The 17,735-nt window shown below is 52.1% G+C and overlaps 1 protein-coding gene across 1 annotated transcript; it reads right to left on the bottom strand.

The window, feature by feature from the left end:
* Positions 1-3,029: 3,029 nt before the first annotated feature.
* On the bottom strand, positions 3,030-3,956 carry LOC135325746 (olfactory receptor 14A16-like). Its single transcript, XM_064503748.1, has one exon. The coding sequence runs from the start codon at positions 3,954-3,956 to the stop codon at positions 3,030-3,032; it is 927 nt and encodes a 308-aa protein (XP_064359818.1).
* Between the last annotated feature and the right edge of the window lie 13,779 nt (positions 3,957-17,735).

Below are 17,735 nucleotides of genomic sequence, written 5' to 3'. Positions count from 1 at the left end.
ATTATTGTGGTCGGGAATTATCTCCTCCAGATCTGGAGAAACGACGATAGGACCCAATAAGGAATGGTCAGACCCCAGACCTGACTATTACTATTGGTCTGAACTACTGTGTGAGGAGTAGAGAACTTAGATTGAAAAGTTATAATTGCCCAGGGGGTTCTCTGTTTGGGGTCCCTCTCCAGAGGCACCCAGCTCGAGCTGTCATTTGCTGCTGTACCACTTATAGTAAATGAGTCTGTGATACTCTGCGTCTGAGACTCTGCTTTGGGAAACCTAGGGTCAGAGGCCGTCTTTAACACTGCCCCTCGCCTGCCAGCAGTGCAGCCTGTGGGAAAGGCAGAGCCTGTCTCTGTGCCCGGGGTCTTTCCATTCATGGAGTTGCAGAGGAGTTTTGGTGGGATCAGACCCCCGGAGGTCTCCAGTCCAACCTCCCACGCACAGCAGGGCTGCTTAGAGCCCTACGCTCTTGTCTGTGATCTCTGAACTGCACCTGACCCCAGTTACCATCCCCAAACCTGCTCTGCTCCTCTTGTCCAGTCACAGCGGGACGGCACCTCTCGTTGGTGGGTCACTGCCCTGCCTGCCTTGCCGGCACCCTCGGCTCCCAGCTCCCCTTCCCACACGCAGCAGCCCAGCTCTTGCTGCTCCCAGCACTCCAGTGCTCTGTAGCAGGAACCCGTTCACAAGTGGTGCTTAAACACTCAAGGTGTGATACAGAAACACCTGCTTTCGTAACTACACATTAAAAAGCACACCCCAAGTGGCTGCTCTCACTTTTTCATCTAGCTAAGACTCCGTGTGCAGTGTCACCTGGGTAGGGGGGGGTCCAAATCCAAAGCACTCCTTGCTCCTTTAAATGGGCTGTCAGGCAAGAGCTGCTGCTGTGCCTACATGGCTGACGTTTTTACTTACAACCTTCTCTGGGATTTGCTTGGGTCCCAGCTTCCCTTGCCAAGGCTTTGCTGACCATAGTTGGACACAGGTCTGAGGCAGAGATGGGGAGTTGGGTCAGCAGGATGGGGACAGGGTCAGGTCAGCACCCAAGAGGTGCAGGGCCAAGGACAGGCATGTCCACAGCATAGCTCAGGCACAGCCCAAGGACAAGGGCAGCAGATCCCTGGCATGGGGGAGGAGGCCCTGCAATGAAGTTGGTCACTCTCTGCCTCCCCTGCTCTTGTGCCCAGCACATCCCCCTCCCTGTCTGCCTGCAGCCCCTCCATGCCCACCCCGCTGGCCAGCACAGCGAGAGCCCTGGTCCTGCAGCCCCTCCAGCAGCTCCTGCTGCCCCACGGACAGAGCAGCCTGCCCCAAGCTGGTGACCAGAGAAACCTGCTTCTCCTTCTCATTTTCTCTGGATGCTGCCCTGCTTTTCTCCTGGGACATCCCCGCTCCCCAGAGAGCCTTTCCCCAGGCAGATGTGTCCGTGCTGGCCTGGCTGTTCCTGCACCCCTGCCCTGTGCTCCCTGCAAGGCCACGGGCTGGCGGTGCTGCTCTGCAGGGCGAGTGGGCTGTGGGGGCACGGGGTGACTCCTGACTCTGCACTAGCCATGCTGGTCAGGGCAGGGAGCAGACTCAGCCAGACAGGGCTCAAAACCACTGACACTGCTGGTGGGTGTCTGTGCTCAGAGTGACCCCAGGACATTTGCAATGGCAGGAGATGTGTTTGGGTGGGCACTAGCTCCAGCCTGTGGTGTTTCACTGAGGGTGCAGGAATCACTCTCCAGGGCCCCTTCCCTGGGACTCCTGGGTCCCCACTGCCTCTCCTGCAATTGCAGAGCCCTTGTTTCCCCATGCATACCAGGTTTCAGTGCTCTACCTTCTGGTTACTCCACCATGGACCATCCCTCACTTTGTGAGGCTCCACTCACTGCCCTCCCCCAGGTACACGCTGTCCCTGGAGATCCCCTGAGCTCTCCTGGGGCTTCAGATTCCCCTCCAGAAGGATGGGCATCTCTCATCAGCGCTGTCACCTGTGAGATAGCCCCAGGCAGGCAATTCAGAGACCATTCTCCATCTCCACTGGTCACTGGTCATTGAGAAATGAGCCACGAATCCAGTCCTCAGTCCCTAAGAAATCACAGTGGGACTCTGAGCTCATCCTCTGCAGCCCACGGAGAACACAGGCAGAACAGCAGGCCCGTCTGTGGTTCAATCCCTTGGGTGTATTTTTAACTCCATCTTCTGAAGAGAAGCCAGATTTGAGGCACGTGTCTGAGGAGATCCCCTTCTATTTTAAAGGCACCCATTACCTGGTGTGCCTGTACTCACAGGAATGCACGTGGCAACAAAACCCTACTGCCACAAGGTTAGGAGAACTCTTGGACCATATACACCCACTAGAGTACAGCAGGGCAGTGTGGAAATGAGAACCACTCTGAAAAAGAAAGTCCTGCTGCTGTTGGTGGACATGTCGCCAGGAAAGCTGCAGCCCTCACACAAAGGCTGCAGCAAGGAAATGCCTGCTTTGGCAGTGGGAGGATGGTCCTAAGGAGCAGAGCGCCTGTCCCCACAGGCTGCATTGAGATCTTCCTCCCCTCCACTCCCACTCCTCTGTGAGCATTGGAGCACTGTAGAGGAAAGGGACAAGCCCACGGGGACAGCCAGCTGCCACCCTTGCTGAAGAGGGTGGTGAGATTACAGCCTGGCTGTGGCTACGGAAACAGAGCTTGCCTAATGGTCATGGGACCCGTGGTGTCGCCCCGTCTTTACTTGTCTGAGCCTCTGTGTGTCCCCCTGAGCTCCCTTGGTGTCAGCGCTGAAAGACACACTGCGAACAGAAATGCTTCTCCTTGCACTGAGGGCATGCGAGGGAGCTCAGACTAGCGGGCTCTGAGGTTCCCCCACCTCTGCTGATGAAGGGGGAAGCCTGGCTTCCTGCTCCAACACGGTCTCTGGGTCAGATTCAAACGAGAGACTCCTGAGGACAAGGAGCATGAATCAGAACATTTTTTTCCTTTACAAGAATGTAACAGAAAATAAGAAAAAGAAATGAACAACAGATATGCCTGATGTCAAATACCCTGGGACAGTTATTGGTGCTGGAGTTGAACCAGTTTCCTCAGTGCATCCTTGAGCTCCTTGTTCCTCATGCTGTAGATGAGGGGGTTCACTGTTGGAGGCACCATTGAGTACAGAAGAGACACCACCAGATCCAGAGCTGGGGAGGAGAGGGAGGGGGGCTTCAGGTAGGCAAACAGGCCAGTGCTGAGAAACAGGGAGACCACGGCCAGGTGCGGGAGGCACATGGAAAAGGCTTTGTGCCGGCCCTGCTCAGAGGGGATCCTCAGCACAGCAGTGAAGATCTGCACGTAGGACACCACAATGAAAATGAAACACCCAAAGGCTAAGCAGGCACCAAACACAATAAGTCCAAGTTCCCTGAGGTAGGAGTCTGAGCAGGAGAGCTTGAGGATCTGGGGAACTTCACAGAAGAACTGGTCCACAACATTGCCATGGCAGAGTGGTATAGAAAATGTGTTCCCAGTGTGCAGGAGAGCATAGAGAAAGCCACTGGCCCAGGCAGCTGCTGCCATTCTGACACAAGCTCTGCTGCCCATGAGGGTCCTGTAGTGCAGGGGTCTGCAGATGGCAACATAGCGGTCATAAGCCATGACAGTGAGGAGAGAATACTCTGCTGACAATGAAAAGAGAAGCAGAAAGACCTGGGCAGCACATCCTGAGTAGGAAATGGCCCTGGTATCCCACAGGGAATTGGCCATGGATTTGGGGACAGTGGTGGAGATGGAGCCGAGGTCGAGGATGGAGAGGTTGAGGAGGAAGAAGTACATGGGGGTGTGGAGGCGGTGGTCGCAGGCTACGGCTGTGATGATGAGGCCATTGCCCAGGAGGGCAGCCAGGTAGATGCCCAGGAAGAGCGAGAAGTGCAAGAGCTGCAGCTCCCGTGTGTCTGCAAATGCCAGGAGGAGGAACTCATTCAGGGAGCTGCCATTGGACATTTGCTCTCTTGGGACACAGGAGGACTGTCCAAGGAAGAAGAGATGTTGACAAGTTAGGACAGACTTCTGTGAACAAAATTTTCTCATAAACCCCTGTAAACACATGCATTTCATTTCTCCCCATCTCAGTAGGACCGTCATTGAGCTCCATGGCTTGAGCTCTGGTTTGTGCTAGCTGAGTTTGCTGTGAGGACATAAAGATCCTCAGCATTGCAGCTGCACTCAGAGTGAACAGCTGTGACTCCTGGGAGGCAAAAGGAATCACTCTGGCTTTAGTGCAGAGGCAGGAGAGCTGGCCTGTCCATCTGCCTTGTTCACTGCTGCCCTGTGCTTACACCTCGGAGGTAGGGGACAATTGCATTCATGTTACCCAGAATGAAATCACACTGCTGAGAGCAGAGGAATCTAGTTTCAAAGCGCAGGTCAACAAACGCAGCACCTTTTCTCAGAGTATTTGAGGGAGGTCTCAGCCCTCCCCTTCTAGCCAGGACCACATTGGGCTCAGTCCAGCTGCCCACATCCAGCTGCCCAGAAGCACTTCCATGGCCTTAGTATCTAGGTGGCTTCTTCATGAGGTTCCTAGATGATACACAGATGCAATGGGAGAGCTGTGCCCTTCTGGAGGGCAGCTTGCAGCCCAGCTGGACACCCCAGAGAAAGTGTTGAATGTCCTAAATACGAGGTGTCCTGAAGAGACAGTTGGCTCATTCCCTGCCCCCCCCCCCACCCCCAATGCCTGTCTCAGAGCCCAATAGGTTAGAGGAGGACTTGGGTTATCTCTATGTCAAGGACATGTCTGCTTGGCAGGACCAGCAGGGTCAGTATCTGAACTGCATTGGAAAGCCTGCTGCCCAGAGAGTCCAAGCAGAAGGACAAGGGCAGTTGGGAAACACAGCGCAATACCATGATATTTCTGCCAAGAGAGGGAGGGACACAGAGAGACAGGGGGAACTCAGCTGTTTCTCCTCTCTGGATGTCCAGCTGCTGAGGAAACGACTCCTGCCCTGGACCCCACAGCCTTGAGAGCAGAGGGCTGTGCTGGCTGGCAGAGGAGAGGAGGTGCTGGACTTGAGAGTTTCCTCTCACACTTTGAGCATGACTCTGCTGCCTGGAGCTGTCCCTGCGGGCAGCTGTTTCTCTGTCCCCACGTCTCTCCCCTGCCAGTGCTCACAGAGCCCATCCCACCCGCTGGGTGCTCAGCTCTGCCCTGCAGAAACCTCCTGGGGGCAGGACACTGCCCAGGGCACCTCCGTGGTTGCAGGTGCTACAGAGCAGGGGAGACAAACCTTGCTGAGGCTGGAAAGGTGCTGCTGGCTCTGTCTGCAGGCTGAGGGGTGGAGGAAGGCATTTGCTGAGTGCCTCCCAGAGCTGCTGCTCTCTCAGTGTCCCTGTTTTGGAGCCTCTGTCCCCTGCCTAAACCTGACAGACGCATTGCTATTTCACCCCACCCAAAGAGAATAAAACTGAAAACACACTCATGAGAGCTCCTTCCCTTTCGTGATTCTCCTGCCTTGACCTTCCTTTTGGAAAGTCTCCTCCAGAAATGTCCTGAGAGTGAGCTGGAGCTGAGAGCAGCCCTGACCCACACAGCACCCTCTCAGCAGGAGAATGAACCTGCCCTGCTGGGGCTTTCTCTTCCCACCCACAGCTTCTTCCCACAGCACCCACCTGGCAGGACCTTCCCTGGCAGGGGTCTCTCCTCCCACCCACCGTTTCTCCCCAGTGCCGTGGGGAGCTCCCCAGGCAGGCTGAGTGCTGAATCTGGCAGGCAGCAGTCACTGCTCCAGGCACACAGCACCCTGGGGTGCAGGGACACTGCTCTGAATTACAGCCCTGGGCAGACCTGTGAGCACACCAGGCTTCACACCCCTGCAGCATCCCTGGAGAAGGGAGCAGGATGCCCTGTCCCTGTGACGATGTGGCAAGGAATCCCTGCTCTGAAGCATCTCCCTCTCCTCTGCAAAGGAGAAGCCAGAAGAGCAATCCTTAAAAATCTAATAGTTTGACTGGATGCATTTTAAGACATTTTGAGAAACGTCAGTAACATTTCCCTGCACACAGAGACTTACCGTGTCAAGGGCTGGGAAGATTCCTCCCACAAGGAGCTCTCCTCTGTCCTCCCACTCCACACTGCCTTCCACTTCTCGCTGCCTTCTCTCATCTCATGTCAGCAGCAGCAGGCAGTGCCCGCAGCCCTGCTGCTCTTGGCAGAGGAGCTGCTCCTGCACACAGCTGTGTCTGGGCAGTGCTGCCAGGTTGCCATGAGCTCCCTCCATCCCAGGAGCCTGGCCCCACTCAGGAGCAGAGGCCCAGCTGAGGACACAACTTTCTCTGTCCCTTGTGCTCCCTCCTCCTGGGAAATGTTCACTGAAGTAGACTAAAATAATCACTGATGCTCCCTCTCTAAGTACCGAAGGAAGATTGGTTCCAGCATTGCAATTTGTCTCATCAGAGGATGGTTATCTATGAAAGGTGGAAGTGTTCCATTCTGGAAGCCCCTATTCCCATCTCGTAACTAGGCAGGACACCTAGATGGGGACAAGAACAGAGTTCATTTTCTCATTGTTCAGGTATTAATTCCGATGAGTCAGTTTGGGCTTCTCAGGGTGCTTTAGAAGGCCATCGGCTGGCATAGGATTCAGCAAACTCCCATGACCTCCACAAACACACAGGAGGTGGGATTCCCTTTGTCCAGGCAGAAGTGAGCACAAAATGGATGTCTGCATGTGAGATCTTGGTCTATGCTCCCATTATAATCCCTGGAGATGGAGGGTGGCAGTCAGGTGCTTGCACACAAACACCTGGTGACATGTGAAGAGACAGAGGTGGTCCAAGGCATGTACCAGTGTCTGCTTGCTCTGATGGAGCAAGTGTGAGACCTACATCCTTCCAGAGCATGATTGGGGGCCAAGTGGGGAATTGCCTTGGCCACCTGAAATCATACTGGATGCACACTGCTATCAAGCTCCACTCACTAGGAAGCTGAGACACAGACAGGTCCCAACATTGCAAACACCTGATGTCATCCAGTGCAGGCACTTGATTCAGTGACAGAGAAATAGGCCTGCAGGGCCATGTCGGATGCCTGGGGTGTCCAGCACAACAACAGGTGTCTAGCAGATACAGCATGGGACCTACAGGAAAAGCATGCCCCTTTGGAGTGGTTGCTGGGCAAGTGCCCCAGGGCATCTCAGGTTTCCTATCAGTGCCCAAACACCTGGATCCCACCACTGCCTTTAGGCCAAGTCCATCCCGTCTGCATTCAAGCATGCTTCAAAAATGGGAGAGGCACATCACACCAAGGTCTGTGCTCCAGTCTCTGCCCCTTAAAACCTTCTAGCTTTCCTCTCCTTGAACCTCTTCACACCCCCAGATGATATGACCAGGGACTGGGCTAATGATGACCTCAGGGTGCCAAATTACAGGCTGCCCAGGCCCAGGGACTTCTTCAGTGGCTCCTTTTCGTTCCTGGAGATCAGTTCACCTCTGTCACAGGCCTCATGGTGCTGTGAATCAGCTGAGGCAGCAAACCCCTCTCCTGCCATTCCTGCATGGCCCAGCTCTGTTTCTCCCTGGCCTTGGGCACTGCAGGGTTTGCTTTCTTAGGGGGAACCTCGTTTCACCATTACATTGCCACCCGCTCTCTATGCCAGCACGTCTCTGCTCTGAAGTGGGGACATTGCACACAGAATGTCCTTGGCTCATGGTAACAGGTTTCACCATTACAGATCTGTTCTCTGTGCTACAGCCAAGGCTCTGCAACTCAAATAAACACAAGTGCATGCAGCCAGGAGCACAGAGGAGCAAATGGAGATGCACAAGCTGTCACAGTACTGAAACATGGTTGGAATAACTGAGATGAGGTGGGACCACTCGCATGACTGGAGGGCTGTGATGGCAGGGTACAGGCTCTGCAGGCAAGACAGTTGGGGAAGATGAGCAGGGGGGATGCCCTTTTTGTGAAGGGACAGCTCAGATGTATGGAGCTCTTGCATGGGATGGACAAAGGTTTGGGTGAGAGCTTGTGCATGAACATCACCGTAAAGGTGATGTTGTGATGGTGAGGTGAGGGTGAGGAGGTGGATGCAGTCTCCCTTAAGCAACCTGAGGAACTCAGTGGGTCACAGGGCCTGGTTCTTACCGGATGGGGGGGTGGGGGGTTGGTTAATCTCCCTGACATTCATTGGAAGGGCAAACAGCAGGGTACAAGCAGTCCAGGAGATTTCTGGAGGGTGTCAGGGACACCTTCTAAGCACAGCTCCCTGATGGGCCAGGAAGGGTGACGCTCACCTGGATCTGGTACTCACACACGAGGAAGCACTGGTCAGGGCTGTGATAATCTGTGGAAACCTTGGCTGCAGTGACTATGGAATAGTGGAGTCCCACATCGTGAGGGCAGTGAGCAAGGACAAGAGCAGTGTACAGACTCTGGCCTTCAGAGGAGCAGTCTTGGGCCTCTTCAGGGCACTGGTGGGGGATCCCATTGGAGACAGCTATGAAGGGCTTTGGAGCTCAGGAAAGCCAGCAGCTCTTTAAGGACAGCAGCCACCAAGCACAAGGATGCTCCGTACCAATACTCATTAAAATTAGTAGACATCCTGGGAGATCGGCTTGGCTGAACAGGATACTCTTGTCCACCAAAGTAGGGATGGTGTTAGGGGAACCAAAGCTCCCAGAGGATAGACACTTGCAGGGGATGTCAAGGGCATGAAGAAGAGTTGCTACCACTCTGCTAGCAGAGAAAGAATAAGCAAGGAACACCTGGGCTCACTGCTGAATGGGGCAGGGGCTCTAGTAATAGCAGCTGCAGATAGAAAAACAGCCAGCAGTGGAGGAGCATTGAGTGAGGGATTGCTTGCAAGAGCTAAACCCATACAAGTCTTTGGGTTTGGACGGGTTGCATCTGAGGATTTTGAGAGAGCTGGCTGCTGTCTCCAGAAGGCCACTGTTTATCACCTTTGAAAGGCTGTGCATGTTGGGGGAGGTCCCAATGACCAGAGAAAGGAATACACTGTGCCCATCTTCAAAAAAGGCCACAAGGACAACGCAGGGAGCTGCAAGCCCTTCAGCCTCACTTTGCTGAGGAGTGGCATGCAGCGATTCCTCTTGCATCACATTTCTGGGCACATGAAGAATGTGCCTGGGAGCAGTCAGCATGGACTTACTGAAGGTAAATCATTCCTGCGCAGGCTGATTGCCTTCTGTGATCAGAGAGCTGTGATTGTGGAGGAGCAGAAAGCACTGGATGTTGTTTACCATGATTTTAGCAAGGTGTTGGACACTGTCTCCACAAATATTCTTGAATACAAGTAAGGCTTTATGACAAGGTGGGTGGAGAACCTGGTGAGTAAAAGACTGGTTGTATGATCAAGCTCAGAGAGTTTTCATGAATGGGTCATGCTTGACCAGGAAGCCAGGTAAATGTGGAGTATGCAGGGGTCTAGACTGGGACCTGGCCTGTCTGACAGGTTCATCAGTGACCTGGAGGATGCAACTCCCATCACAACTGTAGATGACACCTAATCAGGAGGAAGAGTCATATGTTTGAGGGAGTCTTTGTGGGCAGGGAGCTGGACATCAGCCAGCAGCGTGCACTGGCAGCAGTGGAGGTCACATTGTCCTGGGCTGCATGAACAGGAGCAGAGCCAGGAGATGGAGAGAAGTGATTATCTCCCTCTACTCCACACTCATTAGAGCCCATCTAGATACTGCATCCAGCTGGGCTACCTGTAGAAGAATGCTGTTGATCACATGGAGTGAGTCCAGTGGCAGGCCCCCGAGGTGGGTGGGGGCTGGAGCACTTGCCCTGTGAGGAGAAGCTGAGGGAACGGGTTTGTTCAGCACAAAGAATGGAAGATTTCTGGGGGGAATTCATAGCAACTTCCCAACTCAAGGTTGCCACTGATAAACAATGAGGCTTTTACAGCAATTCATGGCAGGAGAATGAGAGGCAATGGTTATAAGCTGACACAAGTGCAGGTAAATTGTATATAAGAGAGAAAAAGCAATGAGGATCCTGAAGCATTTGAAGAAGGGTCCAGAGAGGTTATGGACTCTCTCTTCTTGGAGGCTTTCAGGACACAGCTGGACAAAGCACTGAGGGACTTGGTGTGAATTCAGGGTTGATCCCTATGTGAGCAGGAGGTTGGACCAGAGTCCTCCGAAGGTCCCTTCTGATCTGAATGGTCCTTGATTCTGTCATTTCTGGTAGTAGCTACTGCAATTCTTGCAGGCAGGAATTCCTTTTCTATATGCGGATTAGCACTTGACATGGCCTCCCCAGAGCCTGATTGCCTTCTACGATTAAATAGGTCTATTGGTGGTTGGAGAGCAGAAAGTGTCTTTCAACTTGATTTTAGCAAACTGTTTGACACTGTCTCCCACCATATTCTTGTGGAATACAATTTAGAACTTTACTGTCTAGATGGGTAGACAACCAGATGGCTAAAGAACTTGGATGGTCAGGCTCCGAGGGCAGTGGTGAGGGCGTAGTACTCTTCCTGGAGGCCAGGGAGAAGTGGAGCACCATGGGGTCTCTCCAGGAACTTGTCCGGTTCAACAGCTTTATTAGTGACATGCAAGAGGCAATACTCAAGATGCTAGTTGAGGACCCAAAAACTGCGGGGGGTGAGGGAGGAGGGGCAGGTCTTATGCTTGAGGGCTGCCATTCAGAGGCACCTAGACAGGCAGGAGGAATGGGCTGTCAGGAACCTCATGAAATTCAATAAGGACAAATGCAAGGTCTCGCGCCAGGGAGAAACCAACACCCCACAGTGTTACAGGCTGGGGCCTGAGTGCCTGGGGAGCAGCTCTGTGGAAAAGGACCTGAGGGTCCTGGGCGACAGAGGCAAAACAGGAGCCAGCAGCGTTGCCTGGCAGCAAAGAAGGCCAGAAGCATCGTGGGCTGTCTGAGCAGGAGCACAGCCAGGAGGTCGAGGGGAATGATGATCACCTTCTAGTCAGTATTCATTAGACCACTTCCAGAACACTGCCTCCAGTGTTGGGTTCCCAGGAAAAGAAAGAGGCTGATAACTGGGAGCGAGTTCAGTCGAGGGCCCTCACAGTAGTTGGGGAGCTGGAGCACTTGCTCTGTGAGGAAATAGGGCTTGTTCAACTTGCAGAAGAGATGGCTTTGGAGGGATCTCACAGCAGCCTTCCAATGGCTACGAGGAGGTCATCCAGAAGATGCAGCCAGGCTCTCCACCAGAGTGCATGGTGGGAGGAAAAGAAACAATGGGCATAAGTTGAAAGAAGAGATGTTCATGCAGGACATAAGGAAAAGCTTTTCCACTACAAGGATGGTCACGCATTGGAAGTGGTTGCCCACAGAGGCTGTGCAGTCTCCTGCCTTGGAGGTCTCCAAGACGAGACTGGATGAAGGCCAGAGTCACTTGGTCTGACCCCAGAGCTGACCCTGCTGTGAGCAAGGAGATTGGGCTAGAGGCCTCCTGAGGTCCCTTCCATCCTGAAGGAGTCCATGATTCTTCCCACTATCGATCGCCTGTTGATGTCAGGGCAAGCATGCAGGTTCCCTGTGACAGTGGAAGTAGGCTAGCTTTCCTGTCCTCCTCCAGGCAGAATTACTCAGATGCAGGGCTTTTTGTCAGGAATTCCCAAGTCTGCCCTGATCAATCCTTTTTTTCACTTTTAATTTCATTTTTTTCCTGTTTTCTCCCCTTCTAAAATTGTATCTTTTACCATTCTGATTGTTCCCATACAGCCCACCCCACCCCTGCTTACCTTGAGCTCATTGGCGCTGTTCTGGTTTATTTGGGTTTTTTTTGCGTTGTTTTTTCATTTTGACACAGATGAACTTTAGTCCAGAAGGCTCCTGAGAAACTCGGATGATTCGGACAGCAGAAACCTCATGAAGATTTACAAAAGAAGTGTCAAGTCCTGGGCCTAGGTGGGAATAATCCCATCTGTGAGAAGGGGCTGAGGGACCTGGGCTTCTTTAGCCTGCTGAAGTGCAGGCAAAGGGCAGTAGAGTAGGAGCCTGTGACTGCTTGAAGGGTGGTTTCAGAGATGATGGAGCTTTCCTTGGTAGTGGGAAACAGCATGAGAAAGATAAAGCCACAAACAGCAGCTTGTGGGGTTTAGATGTGACATTAGGAAAAGAAAATGTCACTCCTAAGGTAGTGCTGTGGTACCACAGGTCACCCGGAGGGAGTCTGTGGTCAGGCTCTGGCTTTGTGTTTCAAGGAAAAGCAAGTGAGGACAGAAAGACATCAGGAGAGGTCAGGAGATCCCAGGGTGAGAGCAAGGTGGGGAAGCAGGTTGGGTGTCTACAGTCTGCAGGGAAACAGGCACAGGTGTGGGAAAGCATAGCACAGCCTGAGGTGGAGATGGCCAGGGGCACTACCAAGGCTGACACCTCCCAACACAGCGAGGTCTTTGTCCTCTTGGCTATGGCTGGTGTCTCTGCCACCGAGGCCCATGAGAAGACACCATTCCTTAAAGCACTGTGGCCTGGCTGCCTCCTTGTCCCTTGGGAGCCCAGGAGGTGCCGTATCATGGTCCTGCACTCGGCATTGCACACCCCCACCCGCACACTGCCCCCAGGAAGGGCCCTGAGCAATGCATGATGGAAAGGATCACCCTACCCAGGGGCTGGCTGTCAGTGCCTGGCTGCTCTGCTTGACAACACACATCAAGGTTGACTTGGCATCACAGCCACCTGCACATTGCCTTTGCCTACCTGCAATCAGGGCCTCCAACTTTCTGCTCTAATCAGCCCCTGGGGAGACTTTGTTGGTAATGGCCCTCAGTAGGACCCGTTAACCCTCCAAGAAACTTGGGATTTGCTTCTGACTTCAACTACTTGAGAGGTTTGCTCAGTCTCTTCTCAGCATCTGTGGTTCATGGGCTCAGCACCAAGTACACCTCAGGGGTCATTAAAATGTCCAAAGCCCTAAGGAGCCATGCCTCTTTCCATAATTTTCTTCAGTTCTTCAAGTCTTGTGTGGCCAATTAGAAAGTTTTCAGGAGAGTATTGAAATTAGGCAGATTTCAATGAGCACCTGAAAACAAAAGATGTCTGCTTCTGAAGTTTTCTTTATTCTTCAGTTTTCAAAATAAGCAATACCCACATTCTCCAATTCACACTGACCCACTGGGTCTCCAGATGAAGTCTGGGCATGTAGGACAAGCAGTATTTTTGATAAGAGAAATGTACGGACAACCTTCCTCCCCACCTCCCCAGCCAGTTCCTTCATCAGCCACTGAGGACTTAGAGCACTCTGGTTAAAATCTAACCTTTTTCCTCTCAAGTCTGTAGCTGAAGGTTACAGCTCATGTGCACCAATTCCCACCTGCTTTCCTTAGAGAACTACCTGCAAGCACGCATAGAGGTGTTTTTCTTAATAGCAAACAAACCAAAATAAAATTCGAAACAGTTTAATAAAAGATAAAAGACACTCCTCAACTCTATGTCAAGTCCAAGCTGCCTCCAGTGAGTTCCACTGCCCACAAGACATAACCTTCCTTGAAATGTTCTCGACAGATAAATGGGAAAGGATAGGCAAGAAGCAGAACAAAGGAGCTGGCTAAAGAGACAGTGAGACTGGTGAAAGACAAGGCAAGCTTCAGACTCCCAGAAGCTCAAAGCAGCAACTGGAGAGTTGAGAGGTATCTGAATGACAAAGAGCAAGGGGAAGAGGAAAACTGCCAAACTAAGGAAAGTGTGTATGTCCAAAGAGTCTGATGTGAAGATGCCTTTAGAAATGATCAAGTTAATCAGGCCACGTGGAAATATGTGAGAGATCACTGAGATTGCATCCACAGTCAAACAGACAGAGCAGTGGAAACACAAGGTCAAGGGCAGATCAGTATTTTTTCTCCCACTTCTTCTTCCCTCTTCTTCCATTATTTCATCACATGAAAACACTGACATTAAAATTAGCCAATCATTTGAGCTGATGAAAGTGGGCTCCTATTTTTCTTAATGGTGAAAACAGTTCTTGACCTTTCCAGGCTGAGCTCAGGTGTCCAACCACAAGCACCCAGTGGCACTTGGAGAGGCCCCGGTGTCTCTGAGGCACCTGCCTGGGCCTGGCAGCTCTCACAGGGGACCTGCGGGAGACTGGAGCCCCTGGGAGCTGCAGAGGGAGGCTGGGCAGAGGGGACCAGCGCACCTGCAATGGCACCAGCCATCCATGACCCTGTGACTGCATCCCAGCCCAGCTCTGAAAATCACTTTCCCTTTCAAAAAAAGAAAAAAAGAAAAGATTCTCCCCAAAAGACCAGCGTATCAAAAAAGAACCAAACAAAACAAGATAATAAGAAAAAGAAAAAAATAAGAATGCAAAGAAGTTTCAAAAGCTGAAAAGTGTATCAAAACATATGTTTTCCTTGAGATAATTTATCCACTTTCTTTCTTGTTTCATTTTTATTGACAGTTTCTAAAGATTTCTTTTATAATAAGGCCTACACTACTAAAAATACTATTTTTGTGTCTTGCATGAGTCCAGTGCCCCACAAACCACTTCCTGCCCAGGATCATTCTTGCTGCTCCTTGCTCTTTGCACATAGCGAGTCGCACCATGAGGTGTCGCGTGCTCACAGCTGATAGAGGAAAGCAGGCTGATCAGCTTCAGTGAAAATGCTCTATTTATTGATGGCCTAATCTGCACCAATCTCAATGTACCTGTGTTAAAGTGACATCTTAAAGGAGTCCCTACACATCTAGCCACTCTCCCTTCTCATTCCCTGCATGGTCATGAAGTGCGACTCCATTTTAGGCAACAACAGGGATGGGAATTAGCTCACTCGATGCCAGACCCCTTCAGGGCAGATGTCTCTGGCTAACCCAGTTGTCTGGACTGCCCTTTCTAGTCGATGGAAATAGACCTCCCACTGAGAGGTCTGGAGATGCTTCTCCTGGTGACCAGCTAATGCTCCAGAAAGGTTCTCATGGTTCCTGGGTCACATTTCCCAGCATCACACAGGAACACAGCTACACAGGGCATCTCAGGCAGCAGTGGCCTCTGTATCTGTCTATAAGAGCCTTTATGTAAAGCTCTTGTCACTGCTGAAATCTATACAAAAAACTGCTCTATGCAAGAACTGAAAAAAAATCTTTTTTTTCAGAACTTCAAATATTCTTTAGCAATTCTAATGACTATTTTCTTTTTTTTTTGGATTGGCAGCCCCATATGAATGCGTGACAGAAATTATTCTATGTGAGTTCACATGTTTATATATATGTATATGTTCTTGATACACTTCCTGGCAACACTCTGAATGGAGAAACTTTGTTCTGAGAAACTACTGTATTCAAATGGACATGTGTCCTCTCCCTTCCTTTGCCTCTCTTCCTCTGCCAAGTCTCTCTTTACAGAGGCCTCATGGCCCCTCTGCCCACCACGGAAGTCTCCTGGGGGATCCTGCCAAGCAGATCCTGAATTAGCTGAAACACCTACCAGCATGTCACCCAGACTGCTGTGTCCTCTTCTCCTTCCTACAAGGTCTCCACTGGCTCATCACCTGCTCCAAGGCAAAGCCCTGTGCATTCCAGCCACCCCTTTGCACAGAGCACACCTGCACCTCCTCACCACCCCAGCCTGCCTTCCCCAGGAGCCCAGTTTCATGAGGACAAGAAGAGAATCACACCACCTCTCATCACATCAGAGATGATATATGGGCAGGAGGTTGGAGAGAGGCAGGCAAAGGAGACATGGCTGCAGTGTTGACTGTGAGGTCAATTCCACTGCAGCAGCTGGATTGGCCCACAGCAGATGTGCTCATCAGCAGGCTTTGTGATGTCACCCAGCACCTCAGAGAGCCCACCCAGCAGAAACAACAGCCCTGGGGAGGGGAGGGGGTGACACAGGTGAGAGGGACCCAACTGGGTGCTGATTGTGAGGGCACCGCTGTTGCAGCCACCCCACCAGCCCATGGCCGGCAGGCAGGCAGGCACGGCTCACGGCCACCCTGCTCAGGACTAGCCCTCTGGAGTGGACCTGCCACCAAGCAGCGCGCAGCTTCTCACCTAGCTCTCCTCTGAGCGCAGCATGCTGCCCCTGTGGCACAGAGACACCGTGGACATTATCTGGAGGCTTCCTTTGGCAGCTCAACCTTCCCATAGTGCATGATGTATTATTACCATCCAGACGGTTTTTTTATACTGAGCTACCAAAAAGGAGTCATCCTGCAGGCTCCAATGTGCAGTTTGATGATGGGTGGGTGAGCTGAACTGTGCAAGGCCTGCTGGGACAGCCCTGCACCACTCCAGAAGGAACTGACCCTCACTTGCTTTTATCCACACCTCACTGCCAAGAGGGCACCTTTGTCCAAACTAGCCTCAGATCCACACTTGGGATGTCATCTCACAGGCGGTTCACTTGCAAAGAACAGTCCATGAGTGAGCTAAGACCCAGGCTGTGCCCGAGGTGATTGGGCAGCAGCTTCAGGAACTGCAGGCCTCAACCAGCTCAGTGACACATTTCAAAACATGCTCAGCTGAGTTGGACACCTGATCTGTCAGGTCAGAAATGACTCCCCTAGAGCAGAGAGGAACATGTGGAAAGGTGAGGAATATAATTCTGAGGGGCCTTGCAAGTTATCTGCACAAAACGACTTCAACTTTGCAAGCTGATTCTCAGCTATGACCTCTGAAGTATTTCCTGCTGACTTGCAGGTAAGTGCTTGAGCATCACTGCTCACTGCAGTCACTGCACATCTGGGAGAAGTGGTTTTAAAGACCAATTTTCTGAAGAAATACTTTGTCTTTGGAAGTTTTCCTTATTTTGCCCATTCTAAAAGCTAATGACTGTGGCACTGATGCCTGAAAGGGTGCCTCTGAGTGCTCCACTGTGGCAAGACCTTTTCCTTGTTCACTGTGTGTGTGAAAAAAGTCCCACATGATCTAACCTGCTCTCTGAGGCCTCCTGCTAGATGTCAGCCCCTGGATGTCTTGTGTCAGAGCCCAGGGCAGTGCACAGGGTGCAGGGAGCAGCAGAGAGACCTGAAGCAGAGAGACGTTCAGCAGGAAGAGCTCAAGACCCTCCCTATAATTCACTGGATTGGAGGGGGGTTAACGCGATGGTTAAGTAAGGGGCAATTGGGAGATACTACTGCATTTTTAGCAAAGAGTTTCTAGGGTCCTGCCACATGAGAAGAAAAGAGTGTCTGCACCAGTTAGGTATACCGGCATTATCCCCCACCCTTAGCCTTTGCTAATAGGAAAGACAGGCAACTTCTATGCCTCTAGCCTAAAAAAGCTTGTGGTTGGACAGATCCCAGCAGTGTTAACTTCAAGAATCTCCAACAAGGAACCCCTTCTGAAAGATGACCTCTTCTACTCCAAATACTCTGAGGTGCATATTTCTATGTATTTCACAGTTTGTGTGGGATACATGGCTGGAGATCCTGGCAAGAGCTGGGGAAACTCAAGGCCTGAACCTCAGTGCACAGAAGGCAGCAGGCTGCCAGCATCCCTGGCTCTCGCCACCAGGGCAGCCTGGGCCCTGCGAGCCAAGTCACCTCCTCACCTCCAAGGGCTCCCCAGCTCCCCAGCCTGGCGGCACTCCCCACGCACAGCACTGCTCTCTCCAGACACTTCCTCCCATGCAGAGCAGCACCAAGACACTGGGGCCACCACTCATCCCCACCACAGGGCACCCCACCACTGTGACACACCGCACCACCTGCCCCTCGCCTCATAGAGGGTTGCCAGCCAACACACGCCTCTGCATCAGAGACACACAGGGGACAGGACTAGACGTGGCAGCAGCTAGGGGACCCACAAGGGCCCCAAAACACACAAAGGCCAAGTCTATA

This window comes from Dromaius novaehollandiae, unplaced genomic scaffold, assembly GCF_036370855.1.
Source record: "Dromaius novaehollandiae isolate bDroNov1 unplaced genomic scaffold, bDroNov1.hap1 HAP1_SCAFFOLD_56, whole genome shotgun sequence".
NCBI lineage: Eukaryota > Metazoa > Chordata > Aves > Casuariiformes > Dromaiidae > Dromaius > Dromaius novaehollandiae.
Note: the sequence above shows the minus strand (reverse complement) of the source record. Positions and strands in the feature narration are given on the sequence as shown.

Coding starts and splice junctions, on each gene's coding strand:
- LOC135325746 (XM_064503748.1), bottom strand. CDS start 3,956: ATGTCCAATGGCAGCTCCCTGAATGAGTTCCTCCTCCTGGCATTTGCA.